Consider the following 23,604-nt stretch of genomic DNA (forward strand, 5'->3'; position numbering starts at 1 on the left):
CGTAATTAAATGTTATAGAGATGTCGCCTACAAAGCTTCTAAATTTCCTGATTCTTGACGTCACCGATCAAAAGAAGCGAGGAGGCGAGAGGCGGGAAAATCAAACGCCAAAAATAAAAAGGCGCGCGCGGGCCCGGGAAAATTTTTTTTCGCGGTGCGGTTTTTTTTGCGTGTCTATGACTGCAACTTACATCGTTTTAGACAATAAAAATAAATACGACCTTTGGGGTGTCAGTGCCCCTTTAAGACGCCGTAAGAGGCTTAAAAACCGCTCTTGTCTCTCTCCGTCCTACTCGGTCGCAAGTGTGTGAACGGCGCTTAAAGACTTAAGGTACACTCTACCGTGAGGATAAATGAATGTAGCAATGCTGTTCTACTAACAGCACCCTTAGTCGATCTAATGGACCTTTTGCGAGTAACAAGCGCCGTCTGGGGAGTTGTCTGCGAAAATAGAAGAGCAGCCCAACACGCCTCCGCCCGCCGAAACACATTGGCATTGTGCCGTTGTATCGGTTTCCAGTGCTTTTTATACCCCGTACTACCGATACTAAAAAACAAAACGTCAAAATAGACTAAATACACGCCAAGACAGATCCTGACAATGTTGCTGTCACAATTTTCGCAGGGCACCGCGTCCCGGTGTCCTGCGAAGATGGCGACAGGTGGAGTGAACGCATGCGCATAAGCTTACTGGAAAAAGGTTCCATTGCCATCCTTTTTTGCGTGATCACTCCCCTCTGTAATGTACCTTGTACCTTGAGGGTAAATGAATGTAGGCGTACCTCCGTTGAGTGTGGCGCAGGACACCTCCTCGGAGGGAGGGCCGGAGCCGACCTCGTTGAAGGCCTTGAGCATGAAGCGGTACACGGAGGCCGCCTGGAGGCCCCGGAAGGTCCGCTGCTCGGTGTCCCGGTTCACGGTGTCGTGCACGAACGGGGTGCCCTCCATCTTGTGCCCGATGTAGTAGCCCTTCAGCTCGCCGTTCAGCTGGTCCGCCGGAGGGGGCTAAGGGCGACAAGACAACGGGCTATGGAGCGTTCGTACTCCGGAGGTGCGCCCTCTGCGCGCTGCCATCTTGGTCTACTGGGGTGTCGGTCGCGAAATATTAGGCGCCGGGAGCGCGTCCACAGCCAAATAAGCCACATTTTCTGCCCGGGTGACATCCAACGCCACAGACGTCACGTCAAGACGGTGCGCCATTATGGTGGGTGGAACGGGGAAATGTGCTCAGCCCTTGCTCTTTGAAGGGCGGGTTCTTGCGCACGCGAAATTCTCATATTGCACGTGCACTGCCTGGACGTTGGTGGGTTGATGGACGGATAGACGGTAATATCGGGATCCTGCATTTATCTAATACCTACAGCGCCCAAAAGGCATTATTTAGCGGACATATAGCAAGCTACCCGTTTCTGGGCGGCGCCTTGCGCCGCCAGCCTGGAAACATTTGGGGGTTTTAGTACATCGTCTCAGTAACACCGATAAAGATACGATGAATGCTCAAAGGCGTCAGAAGAGTATCGAGTTTTGTTATCGGCATGTTTGGAATGATCTACTAAAACTCCCTCTTCAGTTTACTCACCATCGCCCTAGATTTTGTCCCGAATTTCCCATTCCGAAACCCTTGATTTTGTGTCTAATTTTTCATATCCTTAGGTTTCTTGCACCTATCTTCTGACCTTGTCCTTTTTGTGATTATGATATTTTGCCTTCAATGCTCGCCTCCTCGTGGACAAATTGAAATACGATGGCAGCCTCCATACTACCTGGATTGACGATAGGCACTTTGGAGATTACTCAAAGAACTGGTGGTAGAGCTTACCTCCCAGGAGACCTTGATGTTCCTCGTGTCCAGAGCTTCACACTGGACGTTCATAGGAGGACCGCTAGGTTCTGTTCACAAAGAACAAAAATAAGAGATTGTACAAACACTCTTACAACGTTTATACGTTTCCTTAGCGAGGTTAGTGTCAAGGTCGAAGGAAACATCTTGGGAAGAAATAGCGGTAAAAAAACTTGGACAAGAGTAAAGAAACATACACGAATGGACGGCGTTCAGCGCCGTCCTGTCGTGTATGTTTCTTTACTCTTGTCCAATTTTTCTGCCGCTGTTTCTTCCTAAGATGTTCACCTCAAACCAACTAGCCCAACACGTCACATTGTTGTCGGAGGAAACGTTTTTGGAAACACTGTAGATTTACTATTTTTAAGAGGTTCTGGCACCTCCACTATGGTCGCTCTGTGCGTGTAAGATGGCAGATAACCCCATTCGAAAACCATTCGCGGTGCCTTTTATAAGCTTTGTTTTTGGTCAACGCTTCGTAGACTCCTGCGCCAACTCAAAGCTGGGATTCATCTTTTCTAAAGTCGCTAGAAAACTTTCCCCACGCAGACACACACTAAGAGCACGGCGATTGTGAACGCTTGGATGACTGTACTGTTGGCACCACCCGCACAGACACAAACACAAATTGAAGAGCCTTGTCACGTCGCACGATTCTGACGTCCGATTGGTCGAAGTGGCTAGATGGCAGAGGCGAGTAGCGCACACTTTGAGCACCTGAATGGCTAATCGGAGCACCAGACAAGCAAGCACAACGAACCGTTTCAAGCGCCACCTAGACGAACGAGTCATTTTCTAAGCTACGAACACACACTCATACGTACACCATCGGAACAAGGGACGCGGTTGTGGCGAAGCGTTTCCAACGAAGCACACCTCGACGAGACTTTGTCGACCAAGTGCACTTTCCCCGATGAAGTCTTGACGAAGTTCACTTTCGACGATGTACACCGCCGGGGAAGTACACTTTCGACGAGTCACGCACACTCTTGACGAAGTGCACACTCCCGATTGAAACCCATTCCGACAAGGTTCGCTTCTAATAAGACGCATTCCCAACGCTTGACTGGGTCTACGGACCCTGAACGCACGCAACACGCACGCGCACGTACAGAAGGGTCGATGACTTGATACACGTCCGATGCTTGGCTCGGCGCACGATCCTTGATGGATGCATGGGTGCACGCATACTGTAATAAGGAGTACTCAACATTTCACTGGGGCTCTTGAACACGGGTGTAGAACACGTACGAAGAGCGTAATGCACTGATACATCCCAGGCACGTGATGGTTCAGATGATCCGACGCAGCTTCTTACGTGGTTCGCTTGAGCGACGTGAATCATACTTCCGAAATTCGGACGTTAACGACAGACAAGTTGTCGGTTTAACGTGCGCCTGTTTCGATATTCGGGCAGTCAGCCAGGTCACAACTTTGTCACAGTGAGCGCTTATTTCCCCAGGGATGTATAAATAACCGACGTGCCAAGGTATCGGTACAGCTTCGTCGATTAACTTCTTGTAGACACAGTTCGTACGAAGTCGCGGAATCATCAACGACCTTTTTTTTTATAAAAGAAGCAGGTACCAAGAAGTAAGAAGAAATTTGGGCCCGCTAAAGGAATAATTGCAATCTCATGTGGCGTAGTTAGGTTATGGGACAAGCACGTAGCCAGGGGGGAGGCCCATGGGGCCCGGGCCCCCCTGGAAATCTTCCATTTTGCTGGGACTCCTCTCCCCCCTCCCCCTCATACAGCGTTTTGTCATGCCGAAAAAAAAATCCTGGCTACGTGCCTGTTACGGGCCATAATAGAGTCATGCACCTTAACTTATGGCACTTGACTGCACACGCTCTAAAAACGTCAGAATCTACTTTGCTGAGAAGATGACGGGCGCAAATGATTTGAAAAGGCGACCTTAGCAGAAACAAGGAACAAGCGGAAAAACATGCAAATTTTCACATGCGCAGACTGCGTTTTCCATGCAAACTGTCCATTAAGCAATCTTGTACACGTTACGCAAGAAAAAAAAAGTAATCGATTACAATTGCAATTACTCTTGCTTAAAAAGTATTAAATTAGATTACTTGATCACTTGAGAAGAAATGTAACCGGCCGTCACCTGAAAAAGTTATTAACAGTTACTTTCCCGATTATTTCCGATTTTCAGAACGGCAGGTTTTTCTTCCCGATTGAAGACGGGTCTTTCGCACTGTCCATTACTGGGTCAGTATATCACCGAATTATAAAGCACGCATCTTGTTAATCCACCAATTTTGGTAAACCATCGTCCCGTCCAAGACTTGGTTCGAAGATTCCTTGGAAGAAAACTCGAAGTCCCATTTTAATTCAAGGAGTAGGTAAGCTATTGCGGAAACAACATCAATACACCAAAATACGGTGAAAGAGAGAAAGAGAGGGGGGGGGGGGGGGGAAGGGGGGAAAGAAGCGAAGGGAAAAAGGGGCGCACCTTCGGCAGCTGTCTGGAAGACGACCGTGTCCGAAGGGTCCCCGAAGCCCACAGAGTTCTCGGCCAGGACCAGGGCCAGGTACTCGGTGCCCGGATGAAGGTTGGTCACCATCAGCGACGTCCTCATGCCGTCCACCTCTTGCTCCTGGAGTACGCTGCCCCGCGCTACGCAACAATAGTGCAAGCCTCGAGTTACACGACTGCGAACGACGAACCGACTGGCGTTCTGTAATTGGTGGGCAACTATGGATCAATTAGCCCTTGTTCGCTCTTGCCTCCGGTCAAACGGATTTGATCGGTTGACCTCTCCCGCTAAATATGTAGTGGGAAAATACCCCGCTCAATTTGGTGAAACTTACCCAAAGTCACAGAATGTAACGTAACGCCGAAACTTCCCAATTCTATAGCATTCGGTTGCGGAGAATGGTCGATTGAACGCTCGTGCTTAGCGGCGATACTAGACTTTTGGCCCTTTTCCATTAAATCAGATTTTAATCGGAGATGAATTAATCGTTGGATTTAGAAGCGTTGGCTAGGTGGCGCAAGCCGCCGTCCGACCAGAAGGGTTCAGCCGTATCATCCGTCCATACATGGGGGAGGAAGTCGGCGACTGACAAAACTAAACATATGTTTATGCAAAACGACAACACACAACACTGTGTTGCGACAGTGAGCATGGTGAAAAGTCACTATAGTCAGTTACAGGTTAAGAAGGTAGCGGCAAATGCCCCTCAAAGGGAATCAGATATCCCTCCGCCACCTCCGCATCCAATAGCGTCCCACCGTTTCCGTGACGTCGCGGCCAACGCGCGAGGAGGGTCTTGCCTTTCTGTACATATTTGCTTTATCTTTCGACTTTGACTTAGCATTGTGGAAGCCACGAGAGGGAGATTAGAGTTCCCCCCACCGACGGAAACAAATACGACTTTCGGGGATTAGCTTCCCCCCCGATGGATACAAAGGCTGCTTTCAGGGGCTCGGTTTCCTCTCCGATGAATACAAAGGTCGCTTTCTTAAAAAGTGGGGTCGGAGACAAGTGGGAATCCATTGAAGCGGAACAAGGAGCGTTTCCAGTGAACTCTTCTTTCGACTGCGCAGAGATTTGAAACGGGCGCATCACGCTTGTGGGAGGAGCTTCTCCTACCTTCTTGACTTGTAACCGACTATAGGGCGCAGAGTGTTTCTTGAGGTCTCAACATATTTTCAGCGCTTTCATTCATTGCAGCGATTGGCTGTCCCAAGTGCTTTGGGGGAAAGCGGACCTTCCAGATTTCCGAGTGTGTGTAATGGCAGTCAGAGAGGGGAAGTCGTGCAAGTGCTCACAGGACTTCCTCCAGTAGCGGAACACGTATCGGGACACGGGCTTCTTGGGCGGAGACCACTTGACGGACACGTAGCGGCTCCTCCTCTCCGTCACCGTGACGTCACCGGGGCTCTCTGGGGGCTCTGCAAAGGGGACGGACCAATCGGAAGGGTTCCACCAAGCATGGACCAAAATGTTCGCCGATAAAAAAAAACAAAAAAAAACTACGCATCGCGCGGATTAAGATTGGCGAGAAGAGAAAGTCGGGGCGCAATGGAGCTGGTGAAGATTAGGCATAGCGCAACCCCGAGAGTGCAAGTAACCAAAAGACGACACCCCCAAAAAGTATCTAGCATAGCTTAAAATGCATCTTCCTGCGAAGACACTAGACTGCGAAGAGACGGAACTTCACAAAAGAAGGAAAGCAGCCACCCCCTTTCCACGTTAGCACTACTATACAACTAGACACTCACTCTGAACATAAGCGATAGGAAACCCTCCTTCCGTAAACCCGGACTGAATCCACACGGACCAAAAAATTATTATTTCACTTTTCAAGTGAAATAAAATTTAAGCCGTGTTAGATACTTTTTGCGCGTATATGTGTTGTATTTTGCTTAGTTGCAGAATCGATGTTGTGTTATGTCTAAGATCCGTATCTTATTAGTCGCTGTCAGTAGGCATATTTCATAAAGTGCAAAGCGTAGCGAAAAACCCAAGTTTGTTTTTATAAGTTTTGCATAACTAACTTTTTAATTAGTAAAAATTAAACAAGTTTCAATGATAAACTTGCTAGACAGAATCGGAAAACAGTCAATCAGTCAATTTGTCTGGGTCCAAAAAATACACCAAGTACATGGACGTGGCCCCGCATATATTTCGCCTTCATTATCATTCCCATTTTTGCTCCACCAGCCTGGCGCCTGCGGCACACAATGTTTATTTTACGCACCTCCAAGCTTCCCACGAGCTGCAGACTGCAGTCTCTCTAAACTTTACTTATTTAGTGCTTTTCGACAATGCCCAGCACGTTTCTTATTGGAACTAAAAAGTGTTATGCAAAACCAATTAAAACACCTTCCGGAACGTTTTGTACCCCTCTCTCTTTCTCTCTCTCTAAATTAGCTTCTCGGGAATGACAAATCCGGTTAACGATCTCTTCTAATGCGATTAGCTTTCTTGAGATCTTCGGGTGACTTTGAGGTGTGTTTCTGCCCGTTTATTTTCCCCGCTTAATTTAGTGGGGAAAATCATGTGACATCACTTGATGTCACGAGACCTATACACAAATTCAGTTTTTCCGCAAGACTTAGCGGAAAAATTGACGTCACGTGACTTCGACACAAATTCAGTTTCCCCGCTGGATTTAGCGGGAAAAGTGACGTCACAGGATCTGAAGGCCAATCCGGTTTCCCCTCTAAATTTAGCGGGGAAAATGAGGTCACAGGGCTCGATGTCGCGTGACTTGTAACGAAATTCAGTTTTTTAGCGGCGGACGGTGACCGGCTGCGGCTCTTCCAATAGACCTATGGCTAAATTACCCAATCACCAAGGAGAATGCAGGGATTGGTGTTCCACGCGCCGCAAGTGCTGGCCTCAGCAGTTGTAATTTTTCTAAAGCAGATGCCTAAGACAAATTGCACCTTGCACGCGCGTTCGTCAACGTTTTATTTTGGTTATTTACTTTGAATCTTTTATACGGGGAAGGCATGCGCGTGTGGGCCGTCTGGCGCATGGAACACCAATCCCTGCATTCTCCTTGATGCTTAGGGTAATTTAACAATAGGTCTATTGTGTCTGCAGCTGCTGGCTTGATTACACAACAACATAGTTGGTTCTGCCCAAATTTGTTTTTTGTGCAATTAGTAATTTTTGCAGGAACAGCGCGACCATGCAATGCTCGGTGAGGCACCCGGTACCCTAAAAAAAATGCAGTGCAACTACTTCCCCGCAAAGTTCTTGAGCGAGCCAATCGCTGCAGTCAACGGAGGAGGCTCAGTGAATTGCGAGGCTGAATATTATGTTTATACACACACACACACACACGCGCGCGTACGCACACATGCGCACGCACGCACGCGCGCACACACACACACACACAATGTCTGCGCTCTAACACTGCGCATGGCGTAAGCTGTGAAAGGTCATGCTCAGTGTCAGAGTGCAGACTGTTTGTTTTTTTTGGTCTTTATACATATTTGCAGCCTCGTCATTGGTCAAGCTCCCAGCGTGGATTCCAGCGATTGGCCCCTCAAGGGCCATGCGGGAATGTAGACGCACCGAATTTCTTCCAGTGTATGATCGTGTGGACCGGGCGTTCCATGAACAGGCATACCATACTGACTCAAGTAATAGCCGCACTATTTATGAACAAGGCCCTTGTGGCTACTTTCCCACAGAACGCATATACAGTCAATCATTGCGTTGCGCATAAATTACATAGGGAATAACCAGGTCGAGAACACGATTCTCCATACAAATGCTATCTTCACAGATGGCATCTTCGCACGAAGACGTTATCTCTGTCATGTAAACAGCTGGAATCATGCTGTCGATCGCTGTGACTGGCAATCCGCATGCTCCGCGGAAAAGCGAGACCTCAGGCTTTTTTCATAAACAGTGCGGCTATTACTCGAGTTAAATACGGTATTTGTGCACAGGAGCTATAGATGAGCAGAGCGGATGTGCAGGAGCTTGCGTTTCCAAGCGCATGCGCGAAGCACGTGCAGCTGCGGTCTCCACGTTCGGCGTTTAGTTTGGGTTCGCGAAAATGAGTGCACGCTTCGCTCGCATGCTCGTCACCTTCTATATATCGTAATTTGGTAAGCGTATACTCTGACCCCTGTTATTTCTAACGTTCATCGCGAAAAACGCGGATACCCGATCATCCAACGATGAAGAGACGGAGAGAGAAAGTGAAAGAAGGAAAAGCGACGCTGGCGAGGAGGACGCCAACGTGATATCGATTTTGTCGGGTCTTCTCGGGCGAGCTGCGGCCCCGACCTGATAGACGGTGTGGAAGCTTCACTGATTGTTCCTTTGTTATCCTCCGTGCATATAGTGCGTGCGATCGATCACGTGCACTTGGTTTGAACGTTTGCACGCGAGCGGGTGCACGACGATGTACGTTGGATCCCAGGGCCGTGCTTCCCGGCGAAAGAGCGTGGAATCGCCGTATCCGTTGTGAATAACGGATGGCAGTTCACGGAAGAAGCGAGTGAGCTGGGATGCACGACGCGAGTCCGTTTTGCAGCGTATTTTGCGCGCGTATATACGCGCGTCGGCTGGCAAGTGGACACGCGTGTCTCTATAGTGTAATTGAGCACGCTCAGGCATGCGGCGAATTTGAGCGTGCACGTGCCTAAGTGCTGACGCATGGATGGGTTGCGTCTCTGGTTATGCGAAATTTTGTTTTCCGCGGTCAACATGCCGGTCCGGGAAGTGTATTCGAAACAGCCAGCGTCCTGCCGGCCTCCGTGACGAAGCATCTGCGTTGCTGTGCTTTTGGCCAATGGGAATTTAGGTGCCGTTTCGCTTAGCCAAAGGCAACTTAGGTGCCGTTTTTAACTGCTACACACAACGGCTACAAACAACGCCGGCTTCGCGCCATGGAACAGTTAATGCTTTCGCGTTAAAAGCGTGGGAAGTAATGTCAGCACGCCAATTTCTGAATTCTGATTGGCGCGTAAACTGTCCCGAAAATCAGGCGATACGTTGACGTTCATGAAAACGCGCCAGTTAGAGCGCCGAAATTGACACGTATACCTTTACGGGTATCTGACCGGTGGCAATCAGATCGTGGAATGACGTTTCATCGATACTGGGGGACGTTTCCTCGATAGTTCGTTTCATCGAAAGGTTCCCGCGTTCGTTTCATCGACACACCTGGGGACGAGTTTCATCGAAGGCCTGCTGCAAGCTCGGGGTTTGAGATATTAAAATTTCACCGAGCGAAGCCAAAGGGTGTCCCCGCATAGCGTTTTAAAGTTTAGGATTAGGCCTCGCGATTTTGTTTTTGTCCTGCCAAAGCCGACTGGTGGGGGGGGGGGGGGGGGGGGGGGATTTGCTTGACTTTCGGTATGCTTCCAGCGGACGAAATGAATCCAGTAATCTAATCTAATTCATTTATATATAAAAAAATTGTCGACGAAACGAGTTCTTAACAAATATCGCAAAGTCGACAAAATGTGTCTATGAAACGTGTGGCCATGGAAGGTTGTTTACAAAGGGTGTTTTTATTGAGACGCGTTTCGACGAAACGACAAGAAGGCCCCCTCCAATCGGCGAGAGCCCCGCTTACCGAGCACGGTGAGACGGAAGGAGTGCTTGGTCTGGCCGTAGTCGTTCTTGGCCACGCAGACGTAGGCTGTAGCGTCCCTCCGCACGCTGTTGTGGATCACCAGCACCGAGGTCACGCCCGTCGTCGTCATCTCCTCGTGAGTCTCGTACCTGGACGGTAGCAGAAGCGCCATAATGCCAGTATGTTTCTTTTTTATTTTATTAAGCGCGGAATGTTTTTGAACGCTACCCCCTACCCCAGAAAAAAAGAATAAAGAAAAAAAGATTTGTGTAGATACCTTAATTGGCGTCAACTGACACGACTTGACGCCGTGACGTCGGGTGACTTCACGTAACTTGACAAACAATGTGTTTACTTCCCGAAGTGTCTCCTTAATGTCAAATAAACAAATATCAACGATCGCTCCTTAAATGCTATAGATTTTATGCATTTCAGGACCGTAGATAGGGGGTCGCTGATAAATTTTGTCTGGGTGGTAGCCATGTTCAATTTTGACGCAGCCTGGTAGGCGGAATACTCGTGTTTGGATTATTTCACAATTTGAAAATGTTAAAATAAAACAAAGTTGCCTAAATTTTTTTGTTTTTGTTTACCGGCTATTAGTTTTTGGTGTAGTTTTGTTGAAACATTTTACATAATTTTTCACCACCCAATTCAACTCCATTAAAATTCACTGTGGTGACATTAGTGAGTAATGTACTGACCTGAAGCACACTTCGAAGAAATTGTTTGGTTGTGTGGCATTGCAGCGGCAAAAAGTAGATATAAAATTGAACGATGTGCACATTTTACGGACGAAGTTGGTGGTAAAACATTGTCACGTACTGTTCTGTTCCGTTGTTAAAATACAAATTGTAAAATGAGGAATAACAAAATAAATTCGTCGAGAGGCCCGAAAAACGCGTTATCTAATTTATAATAAAAAATGAACATACTTAAAATTGTTTAGTCGCGTCAGGTCTGCGGTATGTGTGCACGCAATACGCGTAGTCAGGTGACTCAGGCACGGTCGCTGATTGGTTTTGTCGGTGCTGCGTCCACTCCACTGACGCACTATGGGTGAGTTGGCTATAAAGGTGGTGTTATCGGTGCTGATTTGGGATGTGTACGAAATGTGGAGATCACATTGTTTTGTGATCTGTTCCCTGTTCCCCATAGCTCGGTGTTTATTGCAAGCATCATTGAGGACCGGCATTTGAAAAAGAAAACAAAACAAATGTAGAATTAGCTCCCTGTGTGGATACGAGGGCGTCGGTTTATCTCGTAGACCTCGTGTATACCTTTAATAATTGTTGTTTTCAGATTTTTCTGGCAACAAATAGGCAAGTTAGAGCATCGGTTGTTGCCCTATGTTACAATAAAAACAACGGAAGCCTATTGAGCTAAAAGCAGGTCTAAATGTTAGGCGTTTGAGAAAATCGGCCATCTGCGTCAAGTCCTTACTTCGAATTCTTTTTCTTCACGCTGTGCTCATAGAAAAGCACGACGAAAGAAAAAAAGCGATAAGTTTCATCTGCTATGGTCACCGTCACCATGGCAACGAAGCGTCTCCTGAACAGACGCATACGGAAACGCAGCGTGTGGAGCCAGCAACACCCGACGACATTTTCCGAGTGCCGTCTGCTAAGGTCAACGTGACAACGCTAGTAGCCAATAGTGGGCGCTAAGAGCGCGAAGCGGTCGCCTGCCGAACCCTTAGCGGTTCTGAGGAGGCGTGGTGCAAACTGGGGTCTGAGATTATATTTCATTTCTCCGAGCGGAGCAAAGGAAAGCGAGGGTTAGTTTGGAAGCCTAGCTTGCAACCCCAAGCTATAGCGTTGCTGCATTAACATTAGGGACTTTTGGCAAACTGTTACCGTGTTCCTTGTACCCCACTACTGGAGCCTTTGAAGCATGCTTTTAAAGGGGAACTCCGGCGACTTTTTGAGCAACCCCAACTAACTATATTTTTGAAATCGCTGTCCTTTACTCTTTCTAATATGTTATTTTGTATCGTGAAATTCAGAATAGTTATTGTGAAATCGGCAAATGAAAATGACGCCAAAACGAAGATTCGAATATACCCGCGCTTTTCATTGCCGTGACGTCACGAATGTTCCGGCTTGCGGTTCGAGCGGGCAGTCTAAAAATGAACTATGCCGAGCATATGTATCGTGCTGCTGCGCGGGAGCTGGAGCGACTTTCCAAAGCATTCATTGGACACCATAAAACTGCTTGTAATCAGTTGAAAACAAAGTTAGCCCAAAGAGTGAACCCCTGCACACTCATGGCGTCACTTTTTCAATGTTGCCAGTAGAGCTTTTCACCTTGAAAAACACGATGAGGACCAAAATTATAAATTCTGTAACTTCGCGAAAAAAAGTTATTTTGTCCAAATATTTGGGTTACTAGTTCAGCGATGTTTGTTGGTGTTTTTAGCAAGTTTTTAGGCAAATCGGGCACTATGAAGAAAACGGCGGAGTACCCCTTTAAGCGCGCGCCCGGATGACACCGTGACCGCAGGGTGCGCGCCTAAAAGCATGGTTCCAAGGCTCCGGTAAGCGGAACACGGTAACGGTTTGCTCAAAGCATCTATTAACAGAAGCATGCTCCAAAGGCACCGGCCGCTCTTGTCTTCAGATGCTTCGTTACCAGGGTGACGGTGACTATAGCGGACAGACTTCATCGTGCGGAAGGAGACGGCGGATGGTTTACGCAGATTTCTGATTTCCTCCGGTGCCTAATAAATCTTTTGACGTTTTCCGCACGAAAATCACTTTTTTTTTTCTTTACTATCCGTCGCCTGCTTTCTTTTTTCTTTGGAGCATTGGCTACCGCTGAGGTGAACTGGCAATGTGACTGTATCTTGTTCTCCCCAAATCGACGCAGACTTTTGGAATGAAGACTACGTATAGCTTACCTGTCGACAGAAGGCAGGAGCAGCGTGTTATCCTTCTCCCACGTTACCACCAACGGGTGCTGGCCCGTGGCTTCGCAGGCGATCTTGGCGATGTCGCCTCGTTTGACCGAGACGTCCGACGACGTCTTACTGATGCGAGGAGGCACTGGAAGACAGAAACCGCCCAACTTTTAACCAAGCATTAAACGCCAACCTATACAAAATCGGGGAGGCTCTTTCAATTTTGTGCGTGCTTCTCTAGTAACGCCTTTTTAGCCACGAATGTCGCCTATTAAATCATTTTAGGCGTGTCAGGGATGGCGGGCTGGGTCGGTCGCATCTTTTTGTCAGACAACTCGTTAATAGGTTTTGTTTTCTGAGGGACCAAAAAAACTCTTTTTTTTTTTTTTGCATTTAGTTATTTAGATGTGCCTACGCAGGGCATTGCTCGAATTTATTGTTTCGACTGATATTTATTCCAGTTCTGTGGTACGCGCTTTTTTGTAAGATGTTGTGTCTGCTTATCGGTTTTTGGCATTGCGATTTTTCGCTCCAGTAGTTGTCCAGTGCGCCACGAAAGTGTTTGACCAAAGACTTGATTGTTTCCCTTTTCCCAGTTCCGCTTTACCCCTCGTTGTGCAGCGAGGAAAATGGCCAGGATGTTATGAAGCGGGTCAAGCGAATAAAGGTCCTCGCCTTCACGAATTTTTTTTTTTTTTTTTAACTGCACATTGAAATTCTGCCGGTCAAAATTTTTGCTAGGGGAAAAAGGTATTCTTGTTGCATGGTCGGTAGACTGTTTACTTTGCGAAATGCCACAGACGATAGGACACGTTCTTGTTAACTGCTGGGACGCTGCGTTCCCTTGGGACGTCCTTCAAAGATTTCTAAAAAAAACGTTAACACCTCACGGCCTTTGTTTTTTGTCTGTGGATGGAGGAGACAGCATGACGCCCTATAACGTGATCATGCTGGTCGGTCTCCATCAGGAGGGTAAAACCGGGCGAGGAGGAGTGGCCAACCCTGTGCGCCGACATCTGGAGTCCCGAATGAAAGAGCGCGACAGAACACGAGAGAAAAAAACCAATGTTGCGAGCTGAAGGACGACTGTCGCAATGGTAATCGCGAAGACTGAAACTTCTCAGCCAGCAAAATTAACAGTGATAATTTAACATTGTAAACTAAATTCTGAGCTATTGTGACGCACATAAAAAGCAGTATACTCATTACGCTGCATTAACTTCCTTTCTGTGGTTTCGCGTTTCGCGGTTTCCTATTCCCGGGGCGCGCCTATCAAAACCATAGCGCGAAGTCGCTTATCTTGTTTAGTTTTGCGTTGACGCGATGCCGTATACCTGCGCGCTATGCAAAAAGAAAGCTTCGATAGGAACGCGAGAATCTTTCCACCGGTAGGTACGTGGATTGGTCTTTAGGAAGGCTGAATCCTAGCGAATAAAACGTAAAGCTAGCTGATAACCATGTGCGGCACTCCAAAGGTCCCCACGCTCCGCCGGTTGCGGCAGCCAGAATACATGGGAAAATGGCGGACCCTTTCCTCTAGAGTTAGTAGTATACATGAACTTTATGGTCTCCATAGCTTGTGGCGCTGCCGCATGATTCTAGACCCGCGGACGTCGACGTGCGTCCCGCACACGAGCATTTTGTTGGAACAATGTGTTTTTTTTGTTTGTTTTGTTTTTGTTTTTTGCCGCTTCTTGGGAAGCCGGCGACCGTCACTGGTCCATGATGGTGTTTGGTGAGCTTGACTTTTCTATGAGCACAATAGCCTTTAGGCTTTTGTTTTTAACTTTTAATTGTATTGTCATTTGATTATCACCCAAACCAAAACCAGGCAATAAAAAAAAAAGAAAAGCCGTGACATGCTGGAAAGATCGCTTAATAATCAAAATGGTCTGTGTTCGATTCCCGGCTGAGCAAACGCTTTTTTCCTTCGACGGCCTCTTCAACGCCCCCCCCCCCCCCCCCCCTTTCCCATCAACCAATCGTTGTCGAACCTCGCGGCCACGCTGTTATCCAGGCTTCATTTTTGGGCTTCACGAAATGCCGAACATCTAACCAAAGGACGTTTCGCTTTAAAACTGGTTTCTGTGCATGCCACCTCTCCTGGACATGAAGTCAGGGACAGGAGTTATATCGGGCGTCGAATGTGCAACTCACCGTGCACGGATACCTTGATGGTCTTGGAGATGGGCGGGGCCACGCCGTTACTGACGTCACACTGGTAGAGGCCCTCGTCGTCCGACTCGACGCTCTCGATGACCAGCGTGCCGTTGTCGTGGATCTTCCTCCGACCCACGGGGTGCAGGGCCACGAACTCCCTGGAGCCTGTAGCAGTTCACGTAGGTATAGACACAGGAAGTCATCAGCCACTTTCACTTAGATACAGCGAGCACAAAAAGTATCTGGACCACTTAAAAAAAAAGGTTTTTGAAAGTTTTGACATTTTTTGGCACAAAGACACGACATTTGTTTTGCAAAAGGATCAAAGACGAGGCTTGCCACAGTAAAACGGTAGAATAAAAACAACAACATAATTTTGGACCATCAGGGAGCAAATAAGTCTGTTTTGTACCAATATGAAAAAAAAAGAAAGCAAAAACAAAACAGACGTTTTGAATGATTAAGAAACAACAACAAAAACGAGTTAAAAAATTATAAATTCATTGTTAATTTGCTTTTGTTTCCTGTTTTGAACAATAAAATGTTCGAATGGCCCGCAAGAACGCTTTTTAACTTTTAATCTAGAAAGGCTCAATTCAATATCTCAATATTGAGCCATAAAGTTTGGGTTTTATTTGTAACTTTTGACTCGGGTAATTGTTTCCTTTTATATTTCTGCAAAACAAACCCACCACCTAGCATCACTGTCCTGATAAATTACAGGGCGGTTGCATGCGAAGTTGATTTTTGCGTTCCACCTATAGTGGGTTAAACCGGTGGGCCCGGCTCTGCACAACCAACTGGTTAGTTATTTATAACCTATAATGGCGTACCGATCTGCATCTTCCACGTGAACCTGGGCTTTGGGAAGCCTGCCGCGTTGCAGGCCAGGATGAGGTCCCTGCCCTGGACGGCGTCCGTATCTTTGGGTTCCGACAGCCAGACCGGGGCCGCTGTAAGCGTACAAGAAATTTGTGATTTTAGTGGAAGGCCGTCATCGAAATTATATTTTAGTTTGCGGTCAGTTTTCTTTTAATGAAATGCTGTTCCCCTTTTACTATACTCTATTTCACGTCATCATGGACCGCAGAGGAGGTTACGGGCAATCGAGGACAATCCAATGGGGTGTGTGAAAGTCACATGACCTTGAGGAGGGCCGCAGCAACGCGCGATCACGTGACACGTGCACAGCGCTGGAGTGGCCGAGATTCCATCGTAAGGAGAAACTGAGTATGCATGCGTGTGGGTTTAGAAAGGGGCACGGGCAGAGTACAAACCGCGCGACCAAACGTACGTTCTGCCTCGCCTTGCAGTGAAGTGTCACACGGCTATTGAGGTCGTTCATTAGATGAATTGTAGTTTCAACATATATGCCACCGAATAAAAACTGTTTATTTTTCAGTTTAAATTTATATTTGCTTAGTGTAGCAAGTTTTGCTGCGTGTTTTTTGTCGCATCTCGCTTCAGGATAGTATGTATGTAGTAAAGATACGCCAATCATTTTTTTTTTATCCGTGTTGAGTACAATAAAGGTACCAAGATAGCATTTTAAGGTGGATGTGGTAATTGAAGCCTTGGACGGCCGTGGCGCCATCTGAAGCCAGAACTCTATCTCGGACCAAAACAAAACAAAGCAAAAAATGCTTCTGTGGTTCTACAGACATCGTAATGGTCTTGGTGACGACTGACACACATGCGAACTACAACCGCACCCTGAGGTCTATGCACCAACACCCTGCCGAAAAACAAGCCCAAGTTCTGCGCATGCGCAGTGCCACCGCTGTGGCGTGAGGTCAGAGAGTTGGTGTATGAGCACAATACGATTGTTTCACGAACGGTGTGTCCGTGGACCCCTTCCTTCCTTCCTTCCTTCGCCATCGGCATTAAGGAAATCGTTTTTCTGTTAGCGGTTACCCTTGACGGTCAACGTCGCGGTAACCCTGTCTTCTCCCCGAGCATTGCGAGCGACGCAGCTGTAGTTTCCGACGTCGAGAGCCGCCAATTTGTTAATGACGAGCAGAGCAACGTTGTCGGCAACGCTGCTGGTGATAACGCGAGCAGAGCTGACCACGGGGACGCCGTCCTTGAGCCACGCGAATGTCATGGGCCTGGTGCCCTTACTGGCTGCACACGACACCGACACTGACTCTCCCAGCGCGGTAGTCTTTGGAAAAACTAATTCCTGGAGCTTCGGTGCATCTGCAATGGACACAAAATAGAATCAAATTAGCTGAATGTTCTTTGAAATAAGCCGATACTGAATATATAGAGCGTGCCCCCGAAAAAAGGATTTTTTTTTTTTCACCGCAAAAATAAGTTATACGAATCTCAGGACGCTCAATCTACACCCAAAGGTAGCACTAGCTCACCGTACCAGAGGCCAAAGTTTCAGAAATACCCTCTTATTTGAAAGTTACGAGTGATTTTTCATGGTAATAAAACCCGAGACTCAGGAACACAGAAGGGGACGAACACAACACAACGTCTCAAGCACAGCTGAACGTTTATTTTTCAGACACTCGTTTAAAACCATGAATCATCACCAGCTCGCTTGTTTTTTAAATATTATTTAATAGTGATTTTGTTTTTCAAACTTTCAATAGGAAAATGGAGCCCGTTCCTGGAATAGTGTACGCCATTCATCCCCACGTAATCGTGGTTCCGTAGGCCATCGTTTTACCATTGAACCATTTTCTAGAATCGCTTATCGTTTTTAAATAAGATAACGCCTAGCTCTGAAACTTTGACATCTGGTCCGGATTAGTAGTGCTACAAGTTTGAGGGAGGACTGGGCGTTGGCGATTCGTGGTTCATTTCTGCGATGAAAAAAACGTTGCACATTGTTTGCGGGGACACCCTGCACGTAAAGCGAAGGCCTGAGTGCTTCTTACCTGAAGCAGCGACTAGCGAGAAGCTGGACGCAGCGAGAACGGTGAGTATGATCGCTTCCATTGTTGTACGCTCTGTCACTGGCGACGCAAGAGTCCGCAAGAGGTCACTGGGAGGTTCATGACGACGGACAGCTGGCGCCACGTGGCGTCCGTTGCTTCAAGCTCAGCGCGAAACACCGTTTAAACGTTTAAAGAGCGCGTGAAAATCGAGCCCGTGCGACAAGGGGCCTAAACGTTGAATCGATCACGTTGAGTTGCAGGTCCTGTTGACTTTCCAGGAGTTTCATTTGGTAAGCTCGTGGAACGTAAGCTTTAGATTTCTTTTTGGTTAGACTACGGATCAAGAGGAATCATTAGTGGCTTAAAATAAGTACGGTCTTTTGTTATGTTTGCGGTCAGTTTCCGATCGGCGTGTTCAAAACACGTGTATTGATGGTTGGCCTTACAAAATAATGTGAGAGATCTTTGCAGTAATGATTGTACTCTCTAAAAAAACCTAGAGTGTCTATTTTTCCCACAAAGCACGCGTGAGAGCCAATCAGAGCGAGCTCGGTGAATGACAAAGCTAAAAATATATGTTTAGACAAAAAAAAAAAAACAGTCTGTGTTATGACACTGGGCACAACACTTCAGCATGTTCAGTGCCACGGCGCAAACTGTTTTTTTATAGGTTTAAATACATTTATAGACTCGTCGTTCGTCGAGGTCGCCCCATAGATTGCAGCGATTAGCTGAACGAAGTGCTTCAAAGGAAAGCAGACGCTTCAGGTTTCTTACAGTGTAAATGTTCCAAGTCCGTGGTTGGTTGTCCATAATCTCTTGTTGATGGCGCTGTTTCTCAGAGTCAAACAAGGCATAGCGAGTTTTGGTGGTGCTGGTAAGCGTCTATAGACAGGAAGTGCCTCGACGACGCGTGGAAATCTACGAGATGAACGTAGTTATGTATACCTCGCACCACTAAGGCAGCCGTCACGCTCGCCGTTCCAGCAGCGTTTTGAACGGAGCAGGTGTAGTTTCCGAGATCGGACGCAGAAATCTTGTGGAGTGTCAGCGATGCGATGTTGTCGTTTAGTGTCTTGAGGCTAGTCGCTTTCGAGTTCACGAGGACTTTGTCGTCTTTGGACCAGCGAAATTCCAACGGTAGATCGCCTTCGATCACGGCGCAAACGACCGTTGTCTGGTCTCCGACGCCGATTCCGTCTTTAAATTGGAACTTTTGCAGGAGTGGGGGCACTGGAAGTGAAGAAGAAAGAAAAAGTCCACATGCTGCTGGCGAAACGACAAAGAAAACGACAGAGGATCAACAGGAAATTATGTTATTTGGGTGCCTTTAAATCATCAATAATGAGCGAGATAATCCTGTTGTTATTACCCACGATATATGGAAATCCACTCACCCCCAGCTTCAGCGACGAGTAGTACAACTGTCCAACACAGGTACTTGAAAAGAACTCCGAACATGTTAAATTTCTAGGAATAGGAACAACCTCAGGTTGAAGTGTTCGAAAAAAGCAACTGGGCCTAACCTTCATTGAACGGCAAGAGCATGGATGGCACATACGCACGTAAAAATAAAGAATATATGTATTGGAGCGTAAGGTTGTTTTCTGGACAACTAGCGCCACGTATCCGTCCACAAGCGAACTACAGCAGCGTTCATCACACGCCCCACCTATTTGAATCTCGGTTTTGTGTCAGACAGCCGTGTTCTTATCGTTCCTCTATATATACATTGAGCGAAGGTTGTGAATGATTAAACTTAATAGTGATTACGTTATAAATATTCAGGAACCTTCCAAGATATTTCGGTTCACGCAAGTTGTGAGTATTCGGTAGGGAACTAGGCTGAACACATTTTCGAGAGAGTCACACCGAAGAGGTCAGTTCCTAAGAGTTCAGTAAATTTTCAGTGAGAAAATGGCACCCGTTTCCGCTAACCGGCGCCTTTCATATCCAATTATTCGTAGGCAGCCATTATATTTATCTAAAGTTTCCGAGAATCGCCTCTAACCTTTTGAGTCAGTCAACTGCAGTTTCTGAAACTTTGCAGTCTGGTCTCCCAACCCGCTAACGCTGCATTTGCGCGGAGACGGAGCATCCGACGACGCGTGGTTTATTTTTGTGGCAAGAAAAAGAAACTCGGTCCTTTTTCTTCCCAAGCACTCGTTATAACACCACCAGTACGAGGCATCGCTGAAGCGCCTCACCTGTAATCAAGAACTGCGAAGAAACGCTATCGACGCCGGCCACGTTGGACACTTCGCAGGTGTAGTTTCCAATGTCGCTCGCGTCGGCCTCGACGAGGGTTAGTGACGTCACAGTTTCCGACAGCAGTTTCACGTGAATGTTTCGATTGGTCGCAAGCTTCCGCCCGTCTTTGTACCAGGAAAACGTAAGGGGTTCGTCTCCTTCGAAGACTACGCAGTGTACCACAACCTTTTTGCGAGGCTCCGGGCTTTTCGGAAAGTAGAAAGGCTGCAATCGTGGAGCCACTGCCGAAGAAACGAGAGCGAAAAAAAAAAAAAATTAACATTTTTAAGGCTCAACAGCTCAATGGGGACGAAGAGTGGTTCAATTCGAAAACTTACCAGCTAGTTCCACGGAGACCACAGCGAGAGTCAAGAAAAGAACAAAAAGTAACCAGAATGTCATTTTGCAGCGACGCGGGAATACCACGAACTCAAGCGGCTTTGTAATGGGCTTAGTACATCTGGATACTGCTCTGAAACGAGCAGGATTGCCGTCTGGAGGTGGTATGGACGCCGAAGCACCAACATTTAGCGATGGTCTTGGCTCGGACAACTAGCGCCGCGTATGAGCTGAGAAAGAAAGTAGCATTCAAAGTGTCAGAGTACGAAGCCCCCTCGCGGTAGCGGCACGAAGTACAGAAATACCACAGCCTGTGATATTGCGTGCAAGACTGCTATGCCTTTGTTTCCATCTGTGTGTTTGGGTTTGTGTGTGTGTCAAAGTTCAACCAATGCAGACAAACCTAAATATTTGCAAACGTTTGCTATGCCTACCAACATAACGTACGCCAAGCAGAATGGCGGGACTCGTTACCAAGTATTTGAACAATGTAGGCTGATGCGTCGTCATGAACGCATTGTGTAAATATTGTTATGTGACAGGGACAACCGAAGTCATCAGTATTCGCAAGGAGGAAGAAAAAACGAGCAAAAACATCTAGACCCCCCGCCCCCCCTCCCCCTCCCCCTCCCCCTCCCCCCCCAAAAAAAATATTATTTAAGCAGGATGGGAGTCCTGACAACTGCGTATACTGACCGTTCACCACCAAGGCTGAAGTGTAGCTGTCCTTCCCTGCTTTGTTGGACACGACGCAAGTGTAGTTTCCAATGTCCTCGGCGGTCACTTCAGGGATGGTCAGCGATGCTGCGTTTTCAGTGAATTTAGCCACGAAGGCTTTCTTTCCTGGCGGTAAGGGTCGACCGTCTTTGAGCCATGCAAAGGACATCGGCTCGTCTCCCTCCATGGCAGCGCAGTACACGACCACCCTCTTGTTCAGAGGGTGGTTTTTGGGAAAGCTAAATGGCTGAATCTTCGGTGCCTCTGAAATGATTGAAACCAAGTCAAGCACGGAACATGCATTACGAATCTTCCAATATATTTGACCGAGCTTCCTGCAGGGAACATGCAGCATAGAGGCAGGGGTGAATTCCTGAGTTATGCACGTATGAATTGTAAACTACTATGTATAAAAACGTTCTTTAAAATTCGTGCAACTGTACACGGCGAAAATGATGAGATGCTTCGTTAACATCTCTATCCGATCAGAGCATCTAATCTCTTTACATCATCTATGCAACTTGGAATTCTACGCACAGATGCCCCCTCTCTAGACAACGAAAATCAGATAGCACCCTGTAAGCCTACATACGTGTACGGAAGTGTGGACTCACCAAAGGCGTGTAGGTCGTTGATGAAGGCGAGCACGGGAATCAGGACCCGAAAAGAACAGACGTTCATCCTGGTCCGAACTTCAACGCTGCTGCAATGTGAGTTGATGCAAGAAATCTACCAGTGATGCCGGATGCGCACCGGAGGGCAACATCGGTGAGTCTGAGATGTCTGTTTGGATTCTGGCTGAGAGATACGTGTAACCGCGTTCTACCAATCAAAATAGTAGCTCATTCTCGACTCCAGTGGACAGCTAGCGCCACTCCACGGTAATTTCGTGAAGTATTGTGTGCAGACAGCTCGTTCTGCGAGATTTCGAATGTTGGAGTTTTAAAGCTACTACTGTATAGTCAGCCTGAAGAAGGTCCGAATTGCTGTGCGTTTAGCGGTTCTTAATCAGACGTGGTGCGTTGTTTTGTTTCCTGAAACGCCGTTTCTATATAACCAATGCGGAGAGCAAGTCGTCTGCTTCTTGCGCAGGGGTTGCGGTGACGTCAGAACGACGCTGGGTTCTGATTGGCTCTGATTGGAAGGATGGTGCTGTGTGATAGTGGGTAGACCTCAATTCTAAATGCCTTAAGGTCTACCCACTATATTTTTTTTCTCCAATGAGCCAATACGAGTTTGGCGTTCTGACAACATTGCATCCCTGTCCAACAAGCAGACGAACTTGCGCTCGTCTGCTTGTTGCGACCCAAAAAAAAACAGCGAACCGGCAAGAGTCCTTCCAGGGGTGTGGTTTGAACAAAAAGCAATGGCGAGTAGGCGCTCTCTTCAAGGAAAGTACGTGTTACCTGAAACACAGCCATCTGTAATCAACTATCGCCACTTGTGGATATAGTCGAACAATCACGAAGCGGCACTGACCTGTGACCATTAGTGCTGCCGTGTAGCTGTCACTTCCGATCGCGTTCGAGGCGCGACAAGTGTAATTTCCCAGGTCTTCGGCGCCTACTTGAGGAATGGTAAGCGTCGAAAGAGTATCGCTGAACATTCGAGGAACAGCTCGCTGAGTCACTGGTTCGCCGTCCTTGAACCAGGAGAATTCCAAGGGCGGCGTTCCTCTTATAGCGATGCACGATACTACGAGTGCTTCCAAAAGAGGGTGCTCTCTTGGCATGTAGAGTGGCTGCAGCTTCGGTGGCACATCGCCTTGGGCTAGAAACCATCGCTCAGAATTAGATAGCGCTCACCATACTGCGCGAATATGATTGTGGGTTCGGTAACGGATACCTTGAGAGTTCGCAGGCCGTGGGTAACCGCAGGCCAGAAGTACGCAGAATGCTGGGACTAGATGCCGCATCGTATCGTATAGAAGAACTTTCTCTTTTAAAAACAATATGGTTGCCGTGATGACAAATTTCGGTGTTGCTGCTGAACTATCAACGGTGGACAACTAGCGCCACGTATGATCGTGTTGTGAAAGTACACGCGTTTCACGTCTCTCGCGGTAGGAGCTGAGTACTTTTGAAAGGTCCCGTGGCACTGCTCTGTGTGTAACTGTGCCCAGTGACGTGGCCAGAATTGTTGTGTATGTATCGACGCAAAAAAGGCGGGGTGAAACGTAATTATTATCACTCATACGAAAGAAATGCCCTTCAAGTCTCAAAGTGGCAGCTACCATCACTTACGATCATCGAAACTATGCGTCGTGGTAACGTCATTATACTGTCTATATGTTGACGGTCTTCTTTCCCTCGACATGCCGAGAAGACCTATGATATTTTGGAGTGCTAGTCTTAATAACGAACTTAGAACGCACTATAAAATGTGCTAGACGTGGAACAAAACCATTATCCGCAGCGCCACCAAATAAGAGCAGCGA

The 23,604-nt window shown here is 47.4% G+C and overlaps 2 protein-coding genes across 10 annotated transcripts in view; both read right to left on the minus strand.

The window, feature by feature from the left end:
- LOC115326099 (Down syndrome cell adhesion molecule homolog) overlaps nucleotides 1-23,604 on the minus strand; it is a 61,324-nt gene that overhangs the window by 13,456 nt on the left and 24,264 nt on the right. For all 9 annotated transcript variants that reach the window (XM_040501013.2, XM_040501011.2, XM_042286900.1 and 6 more), the window contains 8 exons: nucleotides 15,804-15,923; nucleotides 14,968-15,135; nucleotides 12,811-12,955; nucleotides 9,912-10,060; nucleotides 5,632-5,754; nucleotides 4,309-4,473; nucleotides 1,820-1,890; nucleotides 783-1,005 (listed from right to left, as the gene is read on the minus strand). In XM_040501013.2, coding sequence (XP_040356947.1) covers nucleotides 783-1,005; nucleotides 1,820-1,890; nucleotides 4,309-4,473; nucleotides 5,632-5,754; nucleotides 9,912-10,060; nucleotides 12,811-12,955; nucleotides 14,968-15,135; nucleotides 15,804-15,923 — 1,164 coding nt within the window. The remainder of the gene's footprint in view (nucleotides 1-782; nucleotides 1,006-1,819; nucleotides 1,891-4,308; nucleotides 4,474-5,631; nucleotides 5,755-9,911; nucleotides 10,061-12,810; nucleotides 12,956-14,967; nucleotides 15,136-15,803; nucleotides 15,924-23,604) is intronic.
- Nucleotides 16,484-18,081, minus strand: LOC120836115 (junctional adhesion molecule A-like). The gene is made up of 2 exons (XM_040210690.3): nucleotides 17,862-18,081; nucleotides 16,484-17,169 (listed from the first exon to the last, which is right to left on the minus strand). The coding sequence occupies exons 1-2, from the start codon at nucleotides 17,920-17,922 to the stop codon at nucleotides 16,874-16,876; spliced, it is 357 nt and encodes a 118-aa protein (XP_040066624.1). The 5' UTR covers nucleotides 17,923-18,081; the 3' UTR covers nucleotides 16,484-16,873.

Source organism: Ixodes scapularis, unplaced genomic scaffold, assembly GCF_016920785.2.
Source record: "Ixodes scapularis isolate PalLabHiFi unplaced genomic scaffold, ASM1692078v2 PGA_scaffold8__174_contigs__length_109621045, whole genome shotgun sequence".
Classification (NCBI taxonomy): domain Eukaryota; kingdom Metazoa; phylum Arthropoda; class Arachnida; order Ixodida; family Ixodidae; genus Ixodes; species Ixodes scapularis.

What these genes read in the sequence shown, in the direction of transcription:
- LOC120836115 (XM_040210690.3), bottom strand. Translation starts at nt 17,922, where the DNA reads ATGGAAGCGATCATACTCACCGTTCTCGCTGCGTCCAGCTTCTCGCTA. An exon ending in CTCGCTAGTCGCTGCTTCAG is followed by an intron (nt 17,170 to 17,861) that starts GTAAGAAGCACT and finishes TGTCCATTGCAG; the next exon opens with ATGCACCGAAGCTCCAGGAA.